At 41.4% G+C, this 27,056-nt stretch overlaps 1 protein-coding gene across 3 annotated transcripts; it reads left to right on the top strand.

The window, feature by feature from the left end:
* Positions 1–531: 531 nt before the first annotated feature.
* Positions 532–23,326, top strand: ARAF (A-Raf proto-oncogene, serine/threonine kinase). 3 transcript variants are annotated; one of them, XM_070938059.1, is made up of 17 exons: positions 569–606; positions 3,075–3,214; positions 6,697–6,928; positions 9,306–9,412; positions 10,823–10,925; positions 11,919–12,073; positions 12,185–12,271; positions 12,978–13,125; positions 13,970–13,997; positions 15,245–15,384; positions 15,676–15,878; positions 15,994–16,170; positions 18,089–18,135; positions 18,421–18,539; positions 18,699–18,830; positions 19,319–19,453; positions 22,808–23,326. In XM_070938059.1, the coding sequence occupies exons 3-17, from the start codon at positions 6,707–6,709 to the stop codon at positions 22,898–22,900; spliced, it is 1,896 nt and encodes a 631-aa protein (XP_070794160.1). In that variant the 5' UTR covers positions 569–606; positions 3,075–3,214; positions 6,697–6,706; the 3' UTR covers positions 22,901–23,326. The 3 variants fall into 3 exon arrangements, with proteins under 3 accessions (XP_070794161.1, XP_070794160.1, XP_070794159.1); XM_070938058.1 differs by having other exon boundaries at positions 15,242–15,384; XM_070938060.1 differs by lacking the exon at positions 3,075–3,214 and having other exon boundaries at positions 532–606; positions 15,242–15,384.
* Positions 23,327–27,056: the final 3,730 nt, after the last annotated feature.

Here is a 27,056-nt window from a genome sequence, read left to right as displayed (position 1 = left end):
ATTTAGTTTACCACCTTGCAAGAGATTTGAGCAAAGAAGTCAGGTGATTTTATTCACTCACATCAAATTCTGTTGAGATACAGACGGGTGACTGCATTTTAGGAGAACCAACTACCCGCACCTTCAGGAAACACAGAGATAAGAAAATTCGAATTCTATTACCATCCATCTAGTAATCGTCTGGATTTTTTTTAGCTCAGATCTGCTAGCCTTAGTTAGGAGATTCCATCCGACTTTGAGCAACTTTTGCAACAAACATGTAACAAATGAAGTGCTGCTGTAATGCTGCAGAAACTCAGTTTGGAAAGCCTGGTGTCAGCGCGCATACAGCGTAACCTTTCATTTAGAAACACAGAATTTATTATTATTTAACCACTTCTGGTTTTCTCCTTAGAATGAATGCCCCACTGTCCTTCGATCTTCTTCTGTCTCACGCCTAGCGCGCCGCCTTCTCGACACCTTCACTCCTCCACTTCTGTCAGGCACGGAAGGAGTTAAAACTCTTTCCTTGTGCGGGGAGATTCCTTCCCTTCATTGTGACGTGCGTTCGTTGGCCACGCCCCTTCGGAGCGTTCATACAAGATGGTGGATTTTTCTCTCTGACAGGTAGGTAGGCTTTTTTTTTTTTGGTCCTTCTTTTACATTTTCTTTCATTCCGCTCGCCTGGTTCGGCTCCACCCACTCGGTGGCAGCAAGTGGGAGGGCGAACGGCTGGAGCGTGCCTCTTCGGTCATGTACAATGGTTCCCCCCCGTGTCATTCTGGACGGAGGTAAATCGGGTTCCCTTCTTCTCCCCCCCTCCTCCGGGTTATGGTATCTTCCCGTGTAGTAGGAGCCTTGATACGAACTGGAGGTGCTTCAGTTCACTCCGTCGGTCCCTTTCTGATGGACCCCCGCCCATTCCTCGCCTTAGGATCGCGTCTGTGGACGGGGGAATCTGTTGTAAATGCCCCGGAGGCCCTTTTTTTTTCTCCCGTTAGCCAAAGGAGCTTCTCTTGGCTTGAGCAGGTGAACTGGGGGAGGGCCGCTTCCTGGGATCGGCTGCATTTGGGGGGGAATGCATTTGGTTCGGGCAATTCCAGCAAGCGGCGCTGGGAAAGGTGTGGCGGGTCGTGGGCCAGCAGTTAGAGCCAGAGTCCAAACGATCCGCTGGTAACAAGCCTCTGTGCCTCGGGAATGCTGGCGAACCGGCCTGGATTTGGCCTGCGGCTCTGGTTCCATTTACAGGTCGGTGGATTTTTCTCTTCCGCAAATCTTCCCCGCCCACCTTCTTGTCGTGGATTCCTTTCCCTAAAAGTAAGTCTGAGTCTCAGCTGTGGAACCAAGAGAGCCCGGACAAGTCTTCTGCAGGACAAGTTCCCTCCGTCTCAGGATGGAGATGCCTTAGATTTTTATTATTATTATTATTTTTTAAACAGCTGCCCCAGAGGTATCTTCCTGCTCCTGCTTCTGCCGGTCAAAGAAGTGCTTGCTTGAAGAATTTCCCCTTAGTGGGGAAAGTAGTTAGAACAGTCCCTTGATACCTGCTAAGAGGTAAAGGCAGGACCTTGGGTTGAATGTGGCCCCAAGATAATTCGATGAGAAGAAGTCCTAACGATGCTTCTGTCTGTTGGTGGGGGCCCTGTTCTAGATTATTATTATTAATTTTTAGTTATAGGTAAAGGTTCTCCTCGCACATATGTGCTAGTCGTTCCCGACTCTAGGAGGCAGTGCTCATCTCCGTTTCAAAGCCAGAAGTGCCAGCGCTGTCCGAAGACGTCTCCGTGGTCATGTGGCCGGCATGACTAAACGCCAAAGGCACATGGAAAGCTGTTACCTTCCCACCAAAGGTGGTCCCTATTTTTCTACATGATTTTTACGTGCTTTCGAACTGCTAGGTTGGCAGAATCTGGGACAAGTAACGGGAGCTCACTCCGTTACGTGGCACTGGGGATTCGAACCGCTGAACTGCCGACCTTTCGATCGACGAGCTCAGCGTCTTAGCCACTGAGCCACCGCATCCCTGTCTTTAATTAATTTTAATTGAATTTAATTTTTACTACAGTTTAAATGGTACTCTAATCCAAACAAAGGCTCTAGGTGGCTTAAATGTCAGTGCAAACATTTGAATAGAAATAATGGCCAACAAATAGCAAAACAGAACAGCAGGAGCAGTCAGTTAACTTCCAGCCCCATAGCAGGAGAAGCCTTCTCATCCCAAATCTATTTCTCGAATGCTTTTGAATGACCAGGTTTTTAATGGCTATCCAAAACACAATAGTTTTGCTAGGCCAGTTTTCTTGCAGTGAGGACATGTGCTTGAGGGCATTTCAGTACGCATGAATAGTTTGTTGGAATTGGGCTTTCATGGGAGAGAACACTGTTGTGTTGCATTTTAGCAGCATGGGGAATTGGTCCACCTGAGTCAGTTGCTTGCTTTGCTTGGGCGACTAGAACTTTTAAGGAATTTTTTTTAAAAAAAAAATTGATTTATATGCTGCCTTTCTCCGGAGACTCAGGGCGGCTTACAATGTGCTAAGAAATAGCTTTCATCCTTTTGTATATTTATACAAAGTCAGCTTATTGCCCCCACAACTGGGTCCTCAATTTACCTACCTTAGAAAGGATGGAAGGCTGAGTCAACCTTGAGCCTGGCGAGATTCGAACCTGCAGTAATTGCAGGCAGCCGGTCTTAATAACAGGGTGCTTTAGACCACTGTACTACCAAGGCTCTTGCCTTGGTACATTAAAGATGGTGAGAAAGAAATCCCTAATTTGAGAAATAAAATGTAATAGGTCCAAGATTCTGCAAGGTAAAAATACAATTGGCATCCGTGGAAGCCAAATGGAAATGGCTTCTTCTAACTGGACTGTGTTTAGAGTGAGTGACATCAAAGGATTTGGTTGCTTGAGGCTCCTTGCTTGCCCTCAAACCAGTGGACGTTTACTTGATGTTAGGTCAGGAAAAAGAAGATATACTAATAGAAAATTGTTGATCTATACAGATATCTATCTGAGAAGGATTGAGAAGATAAAATAAAAACCAGTGGTTAATCAGCAAATGAGTTTAACTTAGGCTCCTATTCTGTTTGCAGTACCTGCACTTCAACACTGAAGAAATCTTTGTGAACGAACTTACCTTCACTCCAGCTCTCGCTTCCTTTTCATAAGGGAAAAAACCTGCCTCCACTCCAGACGCAGCTGTGTCTAAGCAGAGACTTGGCTTGATTGACAGGTGCAGTGCGACTTTGCTCCTCTCTGCTGTCAGATATGAAATATTGGGGTATATCTGAAATCCACAGGGCTGTTTCTCCTCTGGAACTCAAGACAATGCAAAGGAGGTCTGCTGAAACCTCCCCCCCCCCCATGCTTTTAAATTGGGGTGAAAAATCCATAACTTTCCAGATGGGTTTCCAATATCTCTTAACTTTGGAGATACTCACGGGGAATGTGAGAGTTGATAACTGCAAGTTATCAGGTTGCAGAATTGTTTCCTTTTTGATGGATATGCTGAGGATCTTTGCTTTATTTTGCATTGAGGATAGATTTTGTATCCTAATCTTGATTGTAAACTGTCCTTAATTGGTTTTAATAGAAAAAAGGGATTGTGATTATTGATTACAAACAGATTGAAGAAGAGCTACTAAAGGGACATTTATCCTATAGCCAGTTTCTTCTCAATTTGGATTAGTCTTGTAATTACCCTTTCCATTCACACGCCTGTCTTGGTTTTCTACTTTGAGGTAGTAGTTTGCTGCTTATAATACCTATGATTAACATGGACTTGAGTGACTAAACTGCTCATTTGTTTCTTCTTATGGATATGCCTCCCCGTCATTAGAAAACAATTTAACAGAAAATGTTCATCTAGTGAAAACAGCTACTGAGAGTTAGGCTTTAACCAGGAGCAAGTCCCTAGAGCTGATGTAAATTAATTGCTGACAGAAAACTCTTGCATAAAGAATAGCAGGGACATTGCATTTACCCCTGAGGGTCTAATTTTGCGATCTGAGATAGAATTAACCCTAATTTATTTCTGTATGCTGCTCCCTATGGACTAGTTTGACTGAGAGCAAGTGAGCTATAAATACAGTAAAAGTATATAAAGAGCAATAAATGTAGGCACACACATCATAAATTTCATACACAGAAATATAGAATGTCTACTGCAGTTGAAATTTAAAGTTCTCAGTGCTGAAGAGCAATTGCTACTTGGAATTTGAGTAATGGTTGTAGCAGGGTATATATTTTACCAAAGCTGCTTACAGTCTGACTATGTTGCTGTCTTCTTGTTCTCTTTAAATATATTTTATTCAAGCTCTCTGTTCTATACATCTGTGTGACCACCCACAACATTTTCTCCCAGAGGAAGACAATATCACTTAATTAAACAGTCAGTTTATCACATGATTGTTAATGTGCTGGGGGTGACCTCAGAGCCATTATTCTCCCATTTAATCAGGCAAATCACAAATAGATCTTGACAAATCAGCTTCCTAATGTGCTGTATTGCCATACTGCAACTCCTCTTGCAACTCCAGTTCCTTTCAGCTTTAGCTGGCATGGTTAGAGATGATAATCCAAGGTCTGGAGCAGAGGTGTCAAACTCAATGTCGTCACGGCAGTGTCATGTCACATATCAGGACTTTTTTCCCCTCCGCTAAACCAGGTGTGGGCGTGGCCAGCTCGTGACGCATCCGGCCCATGGGCCGGGAGTTTGACAGCCCTGGTCTGGAGGATAAAAGAAAGGGATTTATGAATTAAAGGATCAGTTGTCTTGCAAAAGTAGATGAATACTTTGTTAGTGAAGAAGTACTTTAGTAGACCAATTTGTATAACACACAATCTCTTTATGCAAGAGGATTTGACTTCTCTGACGTCTGTCATTTTCAAATGTGCAATCTTCCAATACTTATAGACTAGTCCTATTTTTTTTTGTGAAGCTTCTTCCCATTCTTCCTTGGGGATGAGAAATTACTAATAGCACAGAGGAACTGATTGACCTAGACTGTCTCTGGTTCTACCACAGCTGCGGAAGTTCTGTCTATACAGGTAGTCTTTGACTTATGACTGTAATGGAACCTTCCCATTACTGTCATTAGTCATGACAGTCATGAAGCGGGTCACCCATCCAATTTTATGACCTCCTTTGTAGCTATTGTTAAGTCATTGTTAAGTGAAATGTTAAGTTAAGTTAAGCAGCTTTAAAGTGACACCCAGTGTCATAAAGCAAACCCATTGATCGCTATGGGTTGTTTTTGCCAAAAACTGGGCGTAAATAACAGTTGTTGGCAAAAACATAAAACATAGTCATATGACTGCAGAATGCCGTAAACTGCTGTAAATGGAGGCCAGTTGCCGAGCGCCCGACATGCAGTCACATGATCATGGTGGAGGCTTCGTACTTTAGAGTACCTTTAGAGGAGGTCCTTCATAACTTTGAATGGTCATTAAGTGACCAGTCATAAGGGGACTATTTTTATTGCCGTGGGTCAAGACTTCAAGTACATTCTATAACCTCTTGGTCCCTTGCATGAGGTCTGGGAGCAAATATTCCTGCTGATATACTGTATTCCTTGGCTACCATCAATATTTCTTCCCTACCTAATTTATAAGGATGATTCTAACATACTTTCAACTTTCCAAAAGACCTCACAGACATTTATGGATTTGGGGACTATAAAGGAAGGGGATAACAGAGAAAAGGGGGAGGTGAAAGAATAAGATGGTAACTACTTGGTAGAAAGGACAGAAGTCATAATTCTATTTTTTTTTTCCTTTTGTTCCTTTGATTCTTTATTTTTAATAGTTTTTAAACATTCTAATAAGTTTAAAATAAATTCCAAATGTCCTCACAGGCCCAAAACAATTGGAGACCCTTGCACTACATCTTAACGCTAATAAACCATAAGTGTCTGTGCAAGCAAACCAGAAGAGATCCTTTAGCTGATACCACTGAGTGATACATCTACATTCATAATTTTGGGGCAGCAGTCCCTAATTTTTTAAGCTTATCCTCGTAATAGTAATTTAAAACTCGTTATGATGTGATGAATATTCATTGAATATGTCAATTAGGGAGCATAAGGGCATCAACTTCTGCATTACATTGACTCAGATTATTGATTCATCCAGCTCAATATCTACACTGATTTATAAGGCTCTTTGGGTTTTCAGAAAAAGTTGGTCTCTAACTTTATCTGGAAAGAACAAGCAGTATGTCTTAGTCTGTTCGGAATTATTAACATCTCACTACCCAACGATAATTCCCACTGAAGCACCCACTATCCAGAAAAAGTTTGAAATGCTTCCTGATTTGTCTCTTAGCTGACCAGAAGTAACAAGGCAGGAACCTCCCTGGTGAAGAGGTTGAGTTAGAGCACGGGATATGCACTGCCTCCTTTCTTCTCTGGTCATTAGGATCTCCCCACAGGAATGGGAAGAATGTGTAATAATACTTCAGTCAAATTTCCTGTTGGACAGTGTACTTGTGGTTTTGCTCCAGATGCAGTTCTGTTATCCCATATGTGTGTGTGTATGAAACTGGGATTGAGATTAAACAAGTTCTGTTTAATTTGCCTCTTTCAGTCAAGAAGGTGCAAACAAATCATTGCCAGCCAGAGATTGGACATGTTCTGTAGTGTTGTAGGTCATGCACGTGGATGAAAGCCCATCTCCAATATCCATTTGGGTCTGTTGTCTTTTTTTCTTCCTCAGAATCACCCGCATGAAGCGCAACTTACACTCCTCTGACTCTCTCTCCAATGGCTTCTCCTCACCTTCTCCAGATCGAGACCCTTCAAATGGCGGTAGCAGTGAGGACATCCTACCTTTCTCGGGTACCCTGACAACAGTGATTGCTTCTTGCAGGAGAAGGTTAGGAAGGAGGGCCATGGCTGAGAATCGGAGCACTATTAAGGTGGATCTTCCCAATCAACAGCGAACAGTGGTGAGTTGGCCATTTAGACAGCTCTGAAGAGCAAAGGATCTGGTGCTTCTAGTTGATTAGAATGCTCGGTATCCTGTAAGAGAGGGATACAGTTCCTCTCACTTTCCAGGTGCTTTGGACTACAACTTCCAACATCTATGGCCTGGTTGGCTAGGAATGATGGAGTCCAGCAACAACTGGAGTCTCAGGTTCTCTACATCTGCATGAAAATGATGAGTTGTTCCCCCCTCCATCAAAAGTGGGCCGTGCCCAGTAAAATCCCCACTCTTTTTATGTTTGTTTACCTTTTTGAAGGAAAGGAAAAAAATATGGAGCTAGAGATTGAGAGAATAGCAGAAAGAAAGGGAGAGAAGGAAAATCTCAAAGAGGAAGAGTGAAAGAGACAAAGAAGGACATATGTGGTAATAAATATATGTAGATCATATTGTTTGCAAGTTAGAGTTGAAAGTAAATCTTGCTGGTTTCTTTTATAATGAATCAGTTGCTTTGTTCTGTTTTTTTAAAAATAAGCTTTTGTTTAATTTTATGATAGTTCTAAAAGCAATTTATTTTTGTAATTTGTCATCAGTTTAAAATTTAGAAAAATAAGCTCTTAAGTAATTCTAATAAATGCTGAGCCAAAGACACAACAGAACAATGACTACATTTTTATCTGTATTGAAAGAGAACTGAGGCTGAGTCCAACAATCCAGTGAAAGCAGGGAGTTCCCAATCCCATCACAATTAAACCTGGACCAAAATTAGTACCTTAAGAGAATAAAATTTGCTAAAACTTCAAGCTGTTGAGTTTGCTTTTGAAATTTCATTTTACCTTTTTGATCAAGCATGGGTTCTGGTTAGTTATCTGAACCTGAGCAGAAGTTCCTCTGGCCACAACCTCCACCTGCTGATCAGGCAGAAACCATCAGTGCTGGAGGACACCCATGCCATAGACATCCTTCAAGGAAAATGCAACAAAATTCAACATGAGAGCCATGATCAAGCCAGAGTAGCTGTAAACAAACAGTGCCTCCATCCTATTAGGATTCAGTTTCTGCTTGTTTAGGCTCATCCACACCCTTTCCAAACATCAGCTAAGGATTTCCATTACATCCGTGAGTTAATCTAGGCTTGAAATTTATAACTATGATTTTTTTTTTGCCTGCACAGAAAAAACTTGGTAAGAGCACCATCCAACTTTGTGACACCCCACCCCCATCCAAGCCTACCAATTTCCTCCTCATTCAACTTTAATCATCAGAATCCATAGTGGCTAAGGTCCAGCTAGAAACTGGGCGGCCATAAATTCTAGCCCCCCCATCCCCCTTAGGCATGAAACCTGGCTGGGTGACTTTGGTCCAATCACTGGATCTTAGCCCAACCTCCCAAAATGATAGGTGACTTCTGATAGAGATGTTAAATAACATGGGGCAGATAAATGGGCCTTGTGTAGCGACTCTTCCCTCTTAATTACTATGTAGAACTTGCTGCTCAGGATTATGTGGAACCACTATAAAACTGTGTCTTCCACTTCCAAACCATACCAAGAAGGCAGTCCAAGAATACACCATGATTAGTGGCAGTGAATACTGCCAAGAGGTCCAATAATATCAGGAAGGCCACAATTTCTCTATAGGAGTCTTTGCTGCGGTTATCTATCATAGCAATCAATGTACAGTAGTTTCCATCTTATTCAGCTCTGAATCCTAACAGAAAGATAAGCCACTTCCTGTAAGATCCTTTGCAACTGTTGCCCTAATCAATGTATTAGTCATTATGTGCCAGGATTCTCTCCAGCTTCAGTGAACCACAATGGATTTCATTTTAGCAGCATTATTTAGGATTCTGGTTTCTATTCTTATTCAGATGACCAGTAGGCTGAGAACTATATTGTAGGGATCAGGGAACAAGAGGTAGAATTTAAAACCAGATAGAACCTCAGTGGGAAATGGGAATCAAAGGATTAATTTGGCATCGCCAGGTCTCGCTGTTTCGGCAGAGTAAGGAAGATACTTAGGGATGATTCACACCCTGGCCAATGTCTCTTTTCACTTTTACCACTGGGCAGAAGACACCGAAGTATAGCCAGCTGGACAAACAGGTTTAAAAACAGCTTCTACCCATGGGCTGTCAGACTCCTAAACACAATCACAATCACTCCACGTACATATGGGAACGTATGCCTAGTTTTTTCCCCAATTACTTGTATAAGGATTATCCTCTATACTATTCATGTTGTCTTGTATTTTTGTTATGGATTGCACCAGTAGAGGCTAAACCAATTTCGTTGTATATATGATGTACAATGACAATAAAGGCTATTATTATTTAAAAAAAAAAAAAAACATGACCCTACACACTACCTTGATCATATGACTACTCTGCTGTTTCCTTCTAGGTCACTGTCCGGCCAGGTATGACTGTATATGACTCCCTAGACAAGGCCCTGAAAGTGCGTGGACTTAACCAGGACTGCTGTGTTGTTTACAGAAAAAGGGGTGATGGGTAAGTAACCCCGGTGGGGAGATTGATATGAGAAGGAATTGGAGGAAACATGAGCGGAGCTAGTTGTATATAGACCAAAAACTGTCTCCTGCCACTCTTAAAAATGGACAGATCATCTTCAGTTTGTTTCATTCTCTGTGGTTTTTGCGAGCATTCCTCGTAAGTAGCATAAATAAATATCTAGAAACAAATTCCAAACAAACTCCAAACTCCAAATAAACTTTACACACCAAAGTTTACATGCTTTCACAAGGAATTACTCACTGGACCAAATGTTTGCCTACTGGTAGCAATTCCATCTCCAGCTTTCATTAATTAGGGCAAGAGGCTCTAGTGTTTAGTTGTAAAGAGAAAAGAAGAGAAACAGTCCAGTCACTGAAGTATGAAGGTCGGTCAGTTCTGAGGCTCAGACTGGTAAATCTGGAATTTGGTCCCAATTTTTAGAGTGAAGAAGGGTTGCTTTCCAATTAGCCCATTTGCCCTGTCCCTATTCCACACAGTCTTTCCTCACAGCCCACTTTCTTTCATTTAGCAGAACTTCCCCTTCAACCAATGTCTGGAGAGCACACTTGCTCTCCAGACATATGTGAGATTTTAATTTCATCTAATTTGACAATTCCCCCTTCTCTCACAGCATTCGTGTGCTGACATTTAGTATGTTTTGTTTCCTGAGCTGTTGTAATATTTGTCAACATTAACATTCCATAGTGAGGTCAGAACTTCTTCCTCATTTTTCCAAACATAATATGGAAAAAAAGCAGATACAGTGGAGAATAATTAGAGGGCCCAAATGTAGACAAAGGGCTATAGTGTTGTTGAAAAAAGATACTTGTTTCCTCACTGCGTGTTGAAGGTTGTTTATCCATTAACAGTTTTGCTGTGGTAAGGCAGTGGTGAAATCTGAACCGGTTTGCTACCGGTTTGCTGGCCACGCATGCGTGCTGCGTGCCAAACACGTGCTGCATGTGCATGTTCAGTACACGCCAAAAGGAGGCTTGGGTAAGTAGAACAGTGAGGGGGGTCAGCTGTGCTGCACGATTTAGCTTCACTAGAAAGTAGGATTTCCTGCTTTCTAACAAAGCTAAACCACGCGTCAGAGCTGAACGTCAGAAATACCAGTTCGACCAAACCGGTAGCATTTCACCCCTGTGGTAAGGTAATATTTCAGGCAAAGGAGAGGATTTCATATTTTGGTTCCCTAAATCTGCATCCTGAATACTAGAGACCTACATGGAACTCATATGTGAACACATTTTAAATTGGTCTCTCTAAAATGGGTAATTTTGCCCCTGAGGAGCAAGTATGAACTCTGATTTCAGAGTTGAATTGGAAGGAATGTTAGATTGGTAGACTTGGGGTCACCAAGTTAGATGGTGCTTAGTACCTTGTTTTTTATTTTCTTCTATGCAGGCGAAAAACCATCACAGATTGGGAGACAGACTTGGTCAATCTGGAAGGGGCTGAGCTTTCTGTAGAAGTTCTGGAGAATGTTCCTCTTACTATGCACAATTTTGTGAGTCCTGCAAAACTCTGCAAAATCATATTACTCTACTTGCGTGGGATAGTTCTTTTCCAGAATAATGTGTAAAATGAATGAGGGATCTGCAGCCCTGCAGATATTCTTGGATCAAAGTCTTCCTCACTGATTATTGTGTGTCTTATTGGCTGGCCAGGAGTGATGAACATGGGAGGCCAGCAGCATGGCTGGAGGTTTCCCATCTTACAAAAATGCTTTAACGTCCTCTGTCCCCAAAATCAACTACAGCAACTCAAAATTCCTGTGGTGTTCCGCTGTTCAGCAAAATCACTGGATTCTATTACCACAGCCAAGAGCATGAAAGACTTTGATAGTCTGAACTGATTTGTTTCTAAATGGATATGACTTTGGATAATTTTTCCAAATCTCATCACATAACCTAGGGGTCAGCAACCTGTGGCTCCGGAGCCGCATGCAGCTCTTTGGGCCCTCAGCTGTGGCTCCCTGTCAGGTGATCCCACCACTGGCTGGCCTCGCCCCTCGCCCTCCCCTCCCAGTCACTGCTTGCCTGGCCTGAGAAGGTAAGGGCGATAGCGGGGGAAGGAGAAGTGGCCAGGGCAGAGACAGAGAGATACAGAGAGAGGGGGAGACAGAGAGACATAGAGAGATACAGAGCGAGAGGGAGAGAGGGGGGGAGGGAGGGAGGGAGGGGAGAGAGAGATATGTCAAAAGGATTTTGTGGTTCCCGGTGTTTTTTAACAACTGGTTCTCTGCCCTAATTACCAGCTGGGTTGGCGTGGCTAGGGGGTCATGTGACTGGTGGAAGTGAGTGACATCAAGTTGGCCACCCCCACCCAGGTTTTGTGGCTCCTGGTGTTCTCTTTTCTGTGGGAAACTGGTCCAAATGGCTCTTTGAGTATTTAAAGTTGCAGACCCCTGACATAACCTCACTGTTTACTCATCAGGCAGATAACCAAACCTTCCTCCTCCATTTCGCCTTTCATATTCCTAATCTATTTCTTTGTACAGGTCCGCAAGACCTATTTCAATTTGGCCTTTTGCGATTTCTGCCTTAAGTTCATATTCCATGGCTTTCGGTGTCAAACATGTGGCTACAAGTTCCACGAACACTGCAGTAGCAAAGTGCCTACAGTATGCGTGGACCTGGCTACAACCCACAAACCGTGAGTATCCCTCCCTTCGGGGCCCTCCCTTTCACCTGCTGTGAAGATGAGCTCATAAAAAAAAATTGGTCTCATTGGTTTGGTATTGAAGACAATTTTTCTCCCTTGTAGTGTTTACAGCCATGAATTGTGTCAAGACCATATCCCCACAACCTTTATCCAGCCTAGCTACAAACCCATGACCCCTCAAGCAGTCAGGTAAGACACTTGTTCATTAGGCAGCTGCATTGGGAGAGGTGAACTGGAACTCTCCACCAGGGAGTAGTACGAAGCCAGAGAGAACAATGCTTAATTTGCACTCCACTAGTAATGTCAACATATGTTAGGACAGCAGCACAGCCATTGGCAATCCTTTGGAGTCATTATGCCAACACATCTGGAAAGCATCCAGATAAAAATGCAAGCGCTTCCAGGGGACTGTAGAGAATTGCAAGGGGGAGGTACATGTTAATACATAACCAAATTTGTTCTGTTGCATTAAGTGTTCATACATTATGCTAAGATATAATATGGTTTATTAGATGATAAAGCTTAGCATATTGTGTGAACCCATATATTATTTATTTGAAACTCTGCTTATTAGTTTAGCATAATAGGCGAACCTGGATATAAAATACATCTTCACCAGCTCAACTTCTTTGTAAAGAGGAAAAAATATAGACCATCCGGGCAAATTGTGACCCTGTCAAAACATATGCTTGAGAAGTTCAAGAAAAGATTGGTGGTATTTATTTAAAGGGAATAATTCCTTGATTTCATTTATGGAGGACAGAAATGTATACTCTGCTGAAAGAAAAATAACACTTGAGGAGAACTCACATGACATATTTAAGAATATGTCATCTTAATACTTAAGAATTTTCATTTGGAAAGTGAAAATTCCTAACCTCCTTTTCCTTTGCAGCTCAAACAAACAGTCACCCCTCAATCAAGATGCCTTCAATTTTCCCAGCCTTCTCAGCGATGGACGCCTACAACGACACCGCTCAACTTCTACCCCTAATGTCCATATGATCAGCACCACCAGCCCTGTGGACAGCAGCATCCTTGAGGTGAGACCATCTGAACCTGCCACATGAGCTCCTCTCTAAAATGTTTCTCTCTTTCTCAGTTATTTTTGCCCACTGAGTGTCACCTAGACACTGGTACCCATATGGCTTTGCAACAAATGATCTTAGCTAACATCTAACACTAGTCTTAGCTAACATATGTTGGTCAAAATTAGTCTAGATATGACAACATGCTAATTTTGCGGCGTAGTTATTTATAGGTTAATCTCTTCAGGATATTTGGTATATTTTAAAATATCTTAAAATGTATCTGGACAGTTAAGAGTTCATAGATCTCAAAAAGATAGTAGGCCTGTAAACTAGGTTTCTTAGTCTCATATGTAGTTTGGGGTCCTTTTTACTGATCTATCAACCTCTGAAAGGTAGAGCTAAAACTTAATTATTGTGTTAATTCACTAGATTTTTGCATTTAAATAAGATACTTGAGTTCAATTTTTTAAAAAGCACCATGAGTTGTTATCTTTCAGCCTGTAGGTAGATTCCATGTTGGTGAAATGTTTCACCATATATTTCCTGTATCTAGAAAATCAAATGTGGGAAATCAGGATTCCAAATTCATTGAGTGAATCCATAACATTCTACATTTTATGTGAGAAGATCCTTAATCCAGTCCGACTTTCTCTGGGGATAGGATTGAGCAGAGAAGTATTCACCGAGGAGGCTTCTGAATTGTATCGGCCCATCTGTATACTGTAATGGTATGAAGTAGGCCTAATGCTTTGAAGAAAAAGTGATATCAAGGTGCAAGCAAGCAACCTTACTGTTTTGGGAATCCAGTTCTATTTAGACAGCTACTGAGCACAGAGTCTTCCTTTTCCTTTTCCAGATCATATCCAGGAACCACAACACAGATGGTGAGTTTTTCAATGAAGTAGTAATTGAATGGGGTGCCTTGTGAGTGTATGAGTGTTCTGTATGGGCTGCTGCTCTGTATTGTAGGGACCAAGTGTCAGGGAGCAGGGATAATGATCTCTGAGAATGATTGACAGTCAGTGTCATGCAACAGCAGATGCACCAGAGCGGCAGATTCTAAATACTGACATGATCAGATTGTTTTTGATGAGAAAGGCTGTTGGAGATCCAGATGATTTATCACCACAAATGATAAGCATGTGGTTCTCTACATGTTGGGCTGCAAGTGGTCATCACTTTGGCCATTGGCTGTGCTTGTCAGGGTTCCAAGTAACATCCCCAACTCCGAGGCCAGCAATTCCTCAAAGCTCCATTTTGTGGAAAACCCACAAGTCCATCACATGGTCCAATCAATCAATTCATCATCCCAATTGGGGACAATTCCCAATCACTCCCATCCAGGTGCAGGCTGAACGTCCTTGACTCCCAGAGAAAAAAATGATGTTATGGCTATATATCTCCACCGACTCCTTGTAGTTCACCCCTCCCGTTTTCCCAGGCACTAAATGTGGCAGCCCTGAAGCTCCAAAGAAAAAGATGGCTTCCAGGGCTGACAGTGCTAGCAGGAACCATTAAGGCTTGGAGTTCTTTTGTATCTGAACAGCCTATCTCCCACTCCTCTGCAACAATTCATGTGATTCTTCTCAAACACCAGTTTAAAATCAAGCTTCCAGTTATAGGAAGATGCAAAAGTATATTGTAATATGCGATCTAATGTTGCATTAATATTTGCCCACTTTTCTAAGTTATAGACAAATTCATGGGCAGGTGAGACAATCTGTTAATTAGACTTAAAGAAATCTTATGTTAGCCTCACTGATGTTTGTGGTTGCATTCTATTTTATCAAGTCTGGTTTTAACTTGTAGCCTTATATTACAAATGTGCTGATACAAATCCTGGCTGACAATTTATGTGAAATGAGTTTCATAAATTAATTGTGCAGTGTGTGAAGAAACCATGCCCTTCCCTTAATACAGACACTGATATCAGTCCAGTTCCTGAAATGATCGTAAACTCTGTTATGAGACGGACAATTTTTGATTTTTCCAATCTATGCTTTCTGTGAATTTTTTTATACATGCTCCTTGATTTTTAGTTAGTTTTTGTAATAGTGGTAAGTTTCCTAAGATCATTTGAAGGGGTGGTCTAGGTTGGAGTAAAATCCCTCTTTTCCTCTTGCCACAGCAGTGAGTGGGCCCGAGTTGTTTCCTAACACCCCACCAGCCCCCTCAGTTGCCGTTTCTCCTGGTCGACGTTCTCCACACCCCAAATCGCCAGGCGAGTCTCCGAGAGAGCGCAAGATGCCTTCTGAAGACAAGAAGAAGCCTGTGAGTATTGGGATGGGAAAGGAGATAATTTGGCATGTGGTTCTTGACTGGATATTTCAAAATGGTAGCCACAAGAAGTGATGGTATCTGTACTAGTAAGCATAGTACCAGGGCAATGGCTGGGCTGTTTGGATGGATCAAGAGGTGCTAGAGGGTTGATAGCAAGGGTCTTTAACAGGAGTAATACATGGAACAGTATTTCATTGTGGTGATAGCCGACACTATGCCTGCAAACATTTTTTCTTTCTCTATGGCTCCTCTTCTTCCTTGGTGCCACTTTGCTTCTCATAGAAAACCTTGGGTTATCGGGACTCAAGCTACTACTGGGAGGTTTCCCCGAATGAGGTCACCTTGCAGAAACGCATTGGGGCTGGATCCTTTGGCACTGTTTTCAAAGGCCGCTGGCATGGGGACGTGGCAATCAAGATCCTCAAGGTCACCAACCCGACCAGTGAGCAAGTGCAAGCCTTCAAGAATGAGATGCAGGTGCTTAGGTAGGCCAAGTGTGTGCATGGTTTGGCAGCCATTTGGGGGGAGGCTAATTTAAAGGCTGATCCTGGAGACTTTACCTAGGAAGTCTTTGACCCCTGTTTCATTCCTACTTTTCAGGAAGACACGTCATGTCAACATACTGCTCTTTATGGGGTTCATGACTCGACCCAGCTTCGCCATCATCACCCAGTGGTGTGAAGGCAACAGCCTTTATCAGCATTTGCATGTACAGGAAACACCCCTAGAGATGGTGCAACGGATTGATGTGGCCCGACAGACGGCACAGGGCATGGAGTGAGTGTAGAGCCATCAAGTCCTAAGGCAGCACATTTTGAAGAGCAGTTGCAAAGGAAAAGAGCAGACAATGAACAATGTTCCTGGTTGGGGTCTACTCAGAGCCTCTCAGCTAACTGAGGTGGAAACCTAATAATCCCACAGGGGTTTTAGCAATAATAAATGGTATATTTATTTAGAGCACATCATTCAACAAACAGCACTTTAAATAATCACAACTCTTGCGATAATCCTATAAAAGCATAACCAACCAATAAAAACCCCCCACCAATTTATAATCATTAAAAGAGCAGAACTAATTAAATGTGCTATACCAAAATCACCAATGCAACAACAACCCAGTTAAGGAATGTAAGAACTCTGGCAGACCAGGTTTAGGATTGGTTTTTTTAAATCATCTGACTTCCAGAACCATCATTAGTTTTGGCCCACACTGTCTGCAACACTTTTTCTCAAGCAAGCATCTTCCAGTTGCTTTGGGGCTGCAATTCCCAGAATACTATCATGGTTCCAAGTAATACACCCAAAGCAAGTAAACCTGAAGCAAGTGGATTCCTTAAAGAATAGCTTTATTGGGTATACCATATTGGCACAGTTCTGGTGAAAACCGACTCTGAAGGTTCTTGCGGTTTTCATCTAATTAAAAGCAAAAGTTTTTCACCTTCCCCAAACAATCAGTCACATGGTCCAATCAAAGTGCCGTCCGGTTGCCTGGTAACATCACTCCTCCTCCCTCTGGCCAGGTGTTAGAATGTCCTTGGTTCCCAGGGGAAAGTATTTTATTTTGGCTACAAAATCTATCTCTATTCCCCCCTACCTATCCCTTAGCTCTAGTGTGGCAACACTGAAGCCTCAAAATGGCTGTGGTCAGGTCAGCTTCGGGGGTTGACAAATACCTAAGTTGGGGAAGTCTGGACCACAATATTCCTGGTGTTACAAGCACAGTATAGAGAATCGGCACCTGGATTGTAGGATTAGGTTGAACTCCACAACATCCAACCAACCGTAGGCAGAGACCATAAGATTCCACTGGGTTTGAAATAAATATCGCAGATGGAGAAGCAACTATAAGTAGTCCTTAGGTTCCAACAGCAATTAGGATCAAAATTACTAGTACTAAAGAGTATTATAAAGTGTGATGTCACATGACCACATCACTTAGTAATGGCAATGGCAGCAGTCCTGTTGTCCTTATGCCAGATGCTCATGCGACTTTGACTTCTGATTCTTGTCAGTATCCCTATTGATTTCGTTTGTGGGAAGCCAGCAGGGAATACCAGAAATTGTGATCATGTGATTGCGGCTTGCTAGAACAACATTTTGAGCCAGGCGCCAAGCATCCAGATGCAGTCTCGTGACCGCTGGGACATTGCAATGGTTAGAATGCTGAGGACCCATCACCAGGACCCTTTGTCCAGCATTGCCACAAATTTAAACAGTTTCTCAATGAGGTCATAATTTGAGAACTCCATGTATGTTCATGGGGTTGAGCTCTGAGAAATGGCCCTCTGGTGAATGGTGAGATGCCTGAATCAGAAAAAATAAGCAAAAAAAAAATTGCTTACTCTATGTAATGTATGCCCAATATACATGCAGGCAGACAGGCAGAAAAATGAGAGGCACAGCTATGAATGATTATGTAAACAAAAGATGGTAAAATAAGAACCATGGTGGCGCAGTGGTTAGAATGCAGTATTGCAGGCTACTTGTGCTGACTGCCGGCTGCCAGCAATTCAAGTCTCAGTGGCTCAAGGTTGATTCATCTTTCCATCCTTCTGAGGTTGGTAAAATTAGGACCCAGATTGTTGGGGTCAATATGATGACTCTGTAAACTACTTAGGGCTATAAAGCACTGTGACGCGGTATGTAAGTCTAAGTGCTATTGCTATTGCTATAACTCATTATCTCTTTTCCCCAGTTACCTTCATGCTAAGAACATAATCCACCGGGACCTCAAATCTAATAGTATCCTTCTCTTGCATCTGTTCGGTCTTGGGTGGGAATCCTTTTTTTAGGAAAACTGAGTGAATTATTCACCTAAGAGCCAGCATGTCTGAGTAGAAAAAAAAGAGGGTTTGTACTACATAGTTGGAGCTCCTAAACTGTAAGTATTCCCAAGATACTGCATGAGATAAAAGTGTGACTTTGGGGAACTGAGGTCAGGAATAGATAACTGGTGCTTCTTGTTGGACAATTGATTAAGTACTCAGGCCAAGATACCGGTGAAGTTCCTTCACTTACTGCTGCCAGACATCTTCCTGCATGAAGGCTTGACAGTGAAGATTGGTGACTTTGGCCTTGCCACAGTGAAGACACGTTGGAGTGGCTCACAGCAAGTGGAACAACCCAGTGGTTCCATCCTCTGGATGGTGTGTATGTTGGGAGCTAAAGCTTTGAAACAGGCCAGGGTTGGGAGAGAGGAGAAGAGATAGGTAGCAGAAAACGGACAGTGTCCTTTCTCTAGAAAATAGAAAGGTTTGGCTTACCCCATCTGCAAATCTTAATGCCTTCCCACTGGACTCCCTCAGGCATCAGAAGTGATTCGAATGCAGGACCCCAATCCTTACAGCTTCCAGTCAGATGTCTACTCCTATGGAGTTGTCCTCTATGAGCTGCTCTCAGGGACTCTTCCGTATAGTCATATTAACAACCGGGACCAGGTAAGGAAGGAAGAAAGGAAGGGAATACTGGGTTCAGCCACATCCTGTGTCCTAACTCTTTTTCCAAATGGTCCTCGCTGGCTATTTAATGGAGCCAACAGAAGGGGCTCAAGTGATTCTCAAAGTAGCCAAAGTCCTTGCTGGGTCTCATATTCTGCCCGTGGTCTGATCTCCCTCTGAAGTGTTCTTCAAGGAGAGACCATATTATATTCAGATAGTCCATCCCCCTTTTTATTAGAAAGTTCATGTTCAAAATTGAGCATTATCCAGCCCAAAACCAGAAACATACCTGGAAAATTCCTCCATTGTCCTTCTTTGGTGTAGAATGCTGCCAACTCCATTCAAATTTTTCTCTCTACTGGTCACGTGATCTGGAGTGGAGCTATGGGGTGAGGGGCGAGAGACTTGGAAATAATGTCAGAAACTCTGCTTTGCACAGTTTTCCTACATTGTTTTTAAATAACACTGCATCTCTCTTGTTCTTCTAGATCATATTCATGGTTGGTCGGGGATATCTGTCTCCTGACCTTAGCAAGGTGCCAAGCAATTGCCCCAAAGCCATGCGCAGGCTAATGAGTGATTGCCTTAAATTCAGTCGTGAAGAAAGACCCCTCTTCCCTCAGGTGAGACCTTAAGGGATTGGGATGTAAGATCGGTCAATCAGGGTGATTTTTTAGCTGATGGCCAAACATACATTGCTGAGAAACCAATCAGCAAAATATCATGTATCTCCAGCAATCTAGTATGCAGAGATACAGAGCATGTGCCCATGGATTTGCCTGCTTCTCTTTTGAAGATGTGAGGTAATTTTTGTCATGAAATCCAATAGACAAATCTTTGAAAGATAAAGCAACTAATCAGAACATTTATATTCATCAATATATTATTATTTGACTTTCAATTGCTGGGAAATGCAAGCCAAAAATACTATTATTGCTCTTATCTCCTGCTTTGGTGGACAAGAGATACTGGCTGGATTAGGATGAGCCTTCAGGCTGTCTCTGTACAGCTTTCCATGCACTCTTGTCCATCAAGTTAATTATGAGTTCTATGAAGAAATGCTTTACAGATAGTCCTCGACTTACAACAGTTCGTTTAGTGACTGAATAAAGTTACAACTGCACTGAAAAATGTGACTTATGACCATTTTTCACACTTATGACCATTTCAGCATCCCCATGGTCACATGATTTACATTCGAATGCCTGACAACTGACTCACATTTATGACGGTTGCAGTGTCCCACAATCATGTGATTCCCTTTTGCGACCTTCTGACAAGCAAAGTCTGTGGGGAAGCAGGATTCACTTAACAACCGTGTTTCTAATTTTAACAACTGCAATGATTCACTTAACCAATGTGGCAAGAAAAGTAATAAAACAGGGCAAAACTCATTTAACAAATTTCTCTCTTAGCAACATAAATTTTGGGCTCGGTTGTGGCCGTACATTGAGGACTACGTGTATTGCATGTGTCCTAAAGTTGCTGATTAAATATCATAGTGTTATGAAAGAGAAAGATTAAATTTTCCTCTCTTGACCTTCTCATCTCCATATATAACTATATAAACTGCTACCATACATGACTTCACTGTCATGTTTTCGTCCTATGACTTTTGATTCTGAGGCAGGCCAATGCAATTGCAGTGTCTCTGTGTTCTTTTTAACATATAACTTCTTTCTAAAAATGAACCAAAACTCCAAGATCAGAGAACAGTTAGAGGCATAATTCACGCAGATCTTCATATCATCATCACCTTTTTTATGACTCCATAATCCCTTGCCGGATGGAGTCTGGGCAAGTGACTGGAGCAGAGTGCTTACTGGCTGGATGCCCTTCCTGTCACCAATGCAGATACATTCTCATTGTGCCCAGAGAGAAATATCTGCCTCTACCTAGGATCGAACTCACGGCCTCCTGATTATGAGGCGAGAGCTTCACCTCTAGGCCACCGCACCACTCTAACCTTCATATAACAGATCTTCATCTAATGTACATCATTCTACTTCATGGAGATATGGAGAGAGGGGAAAGAAATGGGAACAACAAAGTGCAGATTTATACATTTTCTCTCTTCATCTATGTCACATAAAGAGAGACAAACTTCTGTGGAGTTTTTATGGCCTTCAAGTTCTTATATTTTGTGCCTATTGAACAGCAAGTCAAAAGGATGGGATTTTGCTTTTCTGAAAAAGGTGAAAGGAAACAGATTCTGTAGATGCTCTGGCAGCTTTAGTACTATTGTTACTGGGTCACTTTTAGAGCTAGGCCAGCTCTACAGGTGAAACTCGAAAAATTAGAATATCGTGCAAAAGTTCATTTATTTCAGTAATGCAACTTAAAAGGTGAAACTAATATATGAGATAGACTCATTACATGCAAAGCGAGATAGTTCAAGCCTTGATTTGTCATAATTCTGATGATTATGGCTTACAGCTCATGAAAACCCCAAATTCACAATCTCAGAAAATTAGAATATTGTGAAAAGGTTCAATATTCTAGGCTCAAAGTGTCCCACTCTAATCAGCTAATTAAGCCATAACACCTGCAAAGGGTTCATGAGCCTTTAAATGGTCTCTCAGTCTGGTTCAGTAGGAATCACAATCATGGGAAAGACTGCTGACCTGACAGTTGTGCAGAAAACCATCATTGACACCCTCCATAAGGAGGGAAAGCTTCAAAAGGTAATTGCAAAAGAAGTTGGATGTTCCCAAAGTGCTGTATCAAAGCACATTAATAGAAAGTTATGTGGAAGGGAAAAGTGTGGAAGAAAAAGGTGCACAAGCAGCAGGGATGACCGCAGCCTGAAGAGGATTGTCAGGAAAAGGCCATTCAAAAGTGTTGGGGACTTTCACAAGGAGTGGACTGAGGCTGGAGTCAGTGCATCAAGAGCCATCACACACAGATGGATCTGGACATCGGCTTCAGATGTCATATTCCTCTTGTTAAGCCACTCCTGAACAACAAACAATGTCAGAAGCATCTTACCTGGGCTAAAGACAAAAAGAACTGGTCTGTTGCTCAGTGGTCCAAAGTCCTCTTTTCTGATGAGAGTAACTTTTGCATCTCATTTGGAAACCAAGGACCCAGAGTCTGGAGGAAGAATGGAGAGGCACACACTGCAAGATGCTTGAAGTCCAGTGTGAAGTTTCCACAGTCTGTGTTAATTTGGGGAGCCGTGTCATCTGCTGGTGTTGGTCCACTGTGGTTCATTAAGTCCAGGGTCAACACAGCCGTCTACCAGGAGATTTTGGAGCACTTCATGCTTCCTTCCGCAGACGAGCTTTATGGGGATGCTGACTTCATTTTCCAGCAGGACTTGGCACCTGCCCACACTGCCAAAAGTACCAAAACCTGGTTCAATGACCATGGGATTACTGTGCTTGATTGGCCAGCAAACTCACTTGACCTGAACCCCATAGAGAATCTATGGGGCATTGCCAAGATAAAGATGAGAGACATGAGACCGAACAATGCAGAAGAGCTGAAGGCCGCTATTGAAGCATCCTGATCTTCCATAACACCTCAGCAGTGCCACAGGCTGATAGCATCCATGCCATGCCGCATTGAGGCAGTAATTGATGCAAAAGGGGCCCAAACCAAGTACTGAGTACATATGCATACTTATACTTTTCAGAGGTCTGATATTGTTCTATGTACAATCCTTCTTTTATTGATTTCATGTAATATTCTAATTTTCTGAGATTGTGAATTTGGGGTTTTCATGAGCTGTAAGCCATAATCATCAAAATTATGACAAATCAAGGCTTGAACTATCTCGCTTTGCATGTAATGAGTCTATCTCATATATTAGCTTCACCTTTTAAGTTGCATTACTGAAATAAATGAACTTTTGCACAATATTCTAATTTTTCGAGTTTCACCTGTACTTACAATAGCATTTTGAATCCAACTCTGCTAAGATAAGCATTTTGTGAGATTTTGCTCTGAGTGAAACTCTCTGTCTTCTCTTTCAGATTCTGGCATCCATTGAGTCACTTCAGCACTCTTTGCCCAAGATAGAGCGCAGCGCCTCTGAACCTGCATTGCACCGTGTGGCCCACAACTGAACACTTTAGCTCTGTGGCTCTGCAGCTGATGTGAATTCAGAGAGTGAGGCTGCTGAGGGCCATGCAGTCCTTGAGGCCAGTAGCTGCTGTACTCAGCCCTTCCGTAAAATTGGGAACCTGGTGCAGTGGGGGCACCTGGCATTGCATTGTCTTTTCTACAACTATGGACAGAGGAAGTCCCACTTTTTTGTGTGGCCTGGTTTTTATTCTCTTCTTAGCCCTATGGCTTCAAGGAATCTCCAAACAGCAGCTGCCGTGTTGTAAAGAGCCCACCGTGAGGTGATTTGGGCTCCATCTTCTCCAGGAGCACTTTTTTAATGGGCTCAACCTGTTTCAGGAACTCTTGTTCATTTGTTTTGAAAGTCAGAAAGAAACGTGTAAAAAAGAAACATGATGATTAAAAAAGCAATAACAGTGAAACTACAATGTGGGGTTTGTAGACATTCCTTATAAGAAGCAAAGTGGAGAATTATCAAGCAATAATATCATAGAACATCAAGGCCTGTCTGGTTTAGGGACTTCTGTGTGTTCAGTCCTGTCAAATTATAGATTTAAGATTGTGTCAACAACAAAATCTTGCTAACCGGTTGTTTCTTTTCAAGAGCTGCTGGAGAGTAAAAATTTGCATTAGGGAGATGCTGCTAGAATTCTACCATTGTTTGAAGGCTTTTGGTACCTTCAAAATAATTAGTGTTTCTGACTATTGCCCCCTTTTCTAAATACCAGACCTTTCACCTACATGCACCTAAATGAAATAATATGTTTAGTGAATATGGAAATAACTGTGTAACCTCATGAAAACAAAATATCTGATGCCATATGGTGATACTTCCAAGATCAGACACTGCTAAATAAAGTCAGTTCTCATACACCCTCTATATAAGCAGTTTAAGAGCTACTATGGTAACAAGAAAATAGGAAAAGAAATGAAAACATCTGAACAACGTGGGTGTTGAGAGTTTTGCTCAGACCTGCAGAATCTAGCAGCATTAAAAGGAAATAAAAAGGAGATAAACCAGATGAACCTATAGTAACTTTATTTAATAGTGAAATACCAAAAAGTACAATGCCAACGGGGAAAGAAAATGATAGTGATTATAATTGTGTGTGTGCACACTCACACCCACCCACAGCGATTTTAAAAGTTGACCAAAAACATTAACAGAAAAAGAGATGTAATAAACATAGAAAGTAATATAAAAACTAATTCGATCCTTAAGCTTTTCATTCAATCTAGACCATGTAAAAATATTTTCTTTCATATTTTCATTTTTGGAACATAGAATATTATCAAAAACACACAACAGACTCATATATTGGATCCTTCCTTAAAATCAAGATGGTAAGCTGCTTTGTATAATATAGTATAATACTAAATTGTATAATATGTTATTGTTGTGCCTCAGGTTCAATAAAACCAGAGCACTTCATGAGATGACAAGCTCCACATTTTAAGAATATAATCAAAGAACCCACTCTTTCCAAAGTTGTTCTGGCATGCATAATAATTTGAAATCAAAACAGCATAGCCATAGGTGGGAAAGACCACATTCTCTGAGTTCAAGGTCCATGAAATTTCTTACACACCAGCATAAAAAAATTGATTGTCTCTTTAAATTTTCTTTCAGGGGGTCCAATAAACAAAATAATACTTTCGGTGGAGTTAATGTCATGTTTAGATCATGAGTATATTTGACATATCTTAACACTTGGACCCATTGACTCTCCAAAATTCGATTCCTCATTCTGCAATTCAGATATATAACTAATACTTCAATTTAACTTTTTAATTTTTTATAAAGATGAATTGTTGGTTCAAGCACTGCATTTCTTAAAGCTCCTAAAGTTGCAGGACTCAGGAGGCTGTTAAAACATCTGGGCCATACTGTTTAATTCTGATGTTTCAGCAGTACGTATTGCCAAGCAAATATTGTAGATAGTCAACCCAGAATTTCTCAAAGCATTTAAACATTTGAAACCAACTGATTTTGATCTCAAGAGTTTGAGTAAAATATCTTCCCTGTTATTTTCAAATTGATTATTTAGCAATTTCAGTTTCTTGTATGATTTGGAATTAAAGCGTAACTGCTTATCTATCAATAAACAAATAGGTTTGGCAGCCAAGTTCCCTATATCCTGAAGTTTGCAAAAGTCTTGGACAGGTATTTCCCACCCCACCAGTGGTGAAATCTAGCAGGTTCTCACAGGTTCTGGAGAACCGGTAGCAGAAATTTTGAGTAGTTCAGAGAACCGGCAAATACCACCTCTGGGTGGCCCCAGAGTGGGGTGGGAATGGAGATTTTGCAATATCCTTCCCCTGCCACGCCCACCAAACCACGCCCACAGAACTGGTAGTGGAAAAAAATGGATTTCACCTCTCCCCCCCAAACACACTCATTAGAAGAAGTCCATTACTGAAGAGAAGAACTGATGCCAGAAACTGCTAGGGATCTGCAGCTGTATAGAAATGGAGGATAAAAGGCAAAAAAGTTCAGGAAGCCTGAAATTCCAAAGATATCCCATGGCTACCTCAGGGTGTTATGGCCACCAATGACCAAGAAATCAGCTTCTGTACAGCCTTTCCAAAACAAAAATGACAGACATGACATCTCAGGATTACCTGAGATATTGTTCTCTCTGTCTCAAGAGGAAATTCTAGAGCTAGAGTTCGCATAAAAAAATTAAACAACTAGATAAGAAATACATTGATTTTTATGGTCAGTTTAACATAACATTAACATAAGATACGCTGTGTCCAAATCTGTCTTCCAGAAATCTAATCTAATCTCAGCAAACCAAACGGGGACGTATTATGCTGCCAGTTCTTTGAGAAATCATGTGTGGCTAGTTTGAATGGCAACTATGAACATCAAGGCAAGAGAAAATCTGGGGGAAGATGTGAGGGGAAGCTTTAAATATCAGCAGGGTACACTGGGAAACAAAGTTTGCCTCTGGAGAAGGAGCCAGGAATAACAGAGAATAAGGTGAGGAAACAACAGTCACTTTCTTTTGTAACAAACTCCCTAGGAAAGCCAGTATGATGTAGTGGCAAGGCACCAGATTAGAAATGTAAGAGTTCTAGTGAAGCATAAAAACTAGCTGGTGACCAGCCAGATTGGCAAGAATGTTCCCCGGCATGCCATCAACATGTTGGAAATGCAACCACCACAAAGGCACCTATTACCATATGTGGTGGACCTGCCCAATGGCGAAACAATATTGGCAAAGGATCAAAATACAAATAGAGGAAATAACACACCAAAAGATAGAACTAAGACCAGAAAGCTTCTTATTAGGCATAGTGAATGGATACTATGAAAAAGAAATAACCTATTTAATTATACATATGATAACAGCAGCACAAATACTATATGCGCAACACTGGAAGAGTAGTGATATACCAACACCAGATAAAGTAATCAATAAAATTATGGAATGTGCGGAATTAGATAGACTCACAAAGGAATTACAAAATAGGGAAGAACATGACTTTTACTTAGTATGGGAAAAGTGGTATAGTTGTTGAAAGATAGGAAAGAGATGAAGCAATAGGAAGTAAATAAAATGACCAAATATAATATGATGGAAACAAAGAACAGACATAGGTCAACAAAGATCAATAGTAGATAGACAAAAGGGAATGACCAAATAAGGAAGAGTCAAAATATAAAGAGAAATGTATATTATAGTTGCGACAAACTGGACATGTATTGAAATGGATGTTTATATGTTTTTATGTTTTATACGTTTCATTGTTCTGTTTAGTTTATACTTATAAATTATATATATATATATATATATATGTGTGTGTGTGTGTGTGTGTGTGTGTGTGTGTGTGTGTGTGTGTGTATATATATATATATATATATATATATATATATATATATATATATATATATATATATATATATATATATATATATAACTATTTCATTAAAAAAAAAATAGCTGGTGACCACAAGTCATTCACTCACTTTCAGCCCCAGGAAAAAGTCAATAGCAAAACATTTCTGAAAAAGGTTATCAAGAAAATACATGGAGTTGAAAATGGAGACACCAGCAAGGATGTTTGATTTGACGCTTATAAAAATAAAACACCAGACAATAGTTCTAATCCTAACATCTTCCTTCTTGCCTCAGCCACGTCTCCCCTTAG

This window comes from Pituophis catenifer, unplaced genomic scaffold (assembly GCF_029215685.1).
Source record: "Pituophis catenifer annectens isolate HBS135680 unplaced genomic scaffold, rPitCat1.0.hap2 SCAF_2, whole genome shotgun sequence".
In the NCBI taxonomy this organism is placed as follows: Eukaryota; Metazoa; Chordata; class Lepidosauria; order Squamata; family Colubridae; genus Pituophis; species Pituophis catenifer.
Note: the sequence above shows the minus strand (reverse complement) of the source record. Positions and strands in the feature narration are given on the sequence as shown.

What these genes read in the sequence shown, in the direction of transcription:
- ARAF (XM_070938060.1), top strand. Translation starts at nt 6,707, where the DNA reads ATGAAGCGCAACTTACACTCCTCTGACTCTCTCTCCAATGGCTTCTCC. An exon ending in CTCTTACTATGCACAATTTT is followed by an intron (nt 10,926 to 11,918) that starts GTGAGTCCTGCA and finishes TTCTTTGTACAG; the next exon opens with GTCCGCAAGACCTATTTCAA. An exon ending in CTGAAGACAAGAAGAAGCCT is followed by an intron (nt 15,385 to 15,675) that starts GTGAGTATTGGG and finishes TGCTTCTCATAG; the next exon opens with AAAACCTTGGGTTATCGGGA.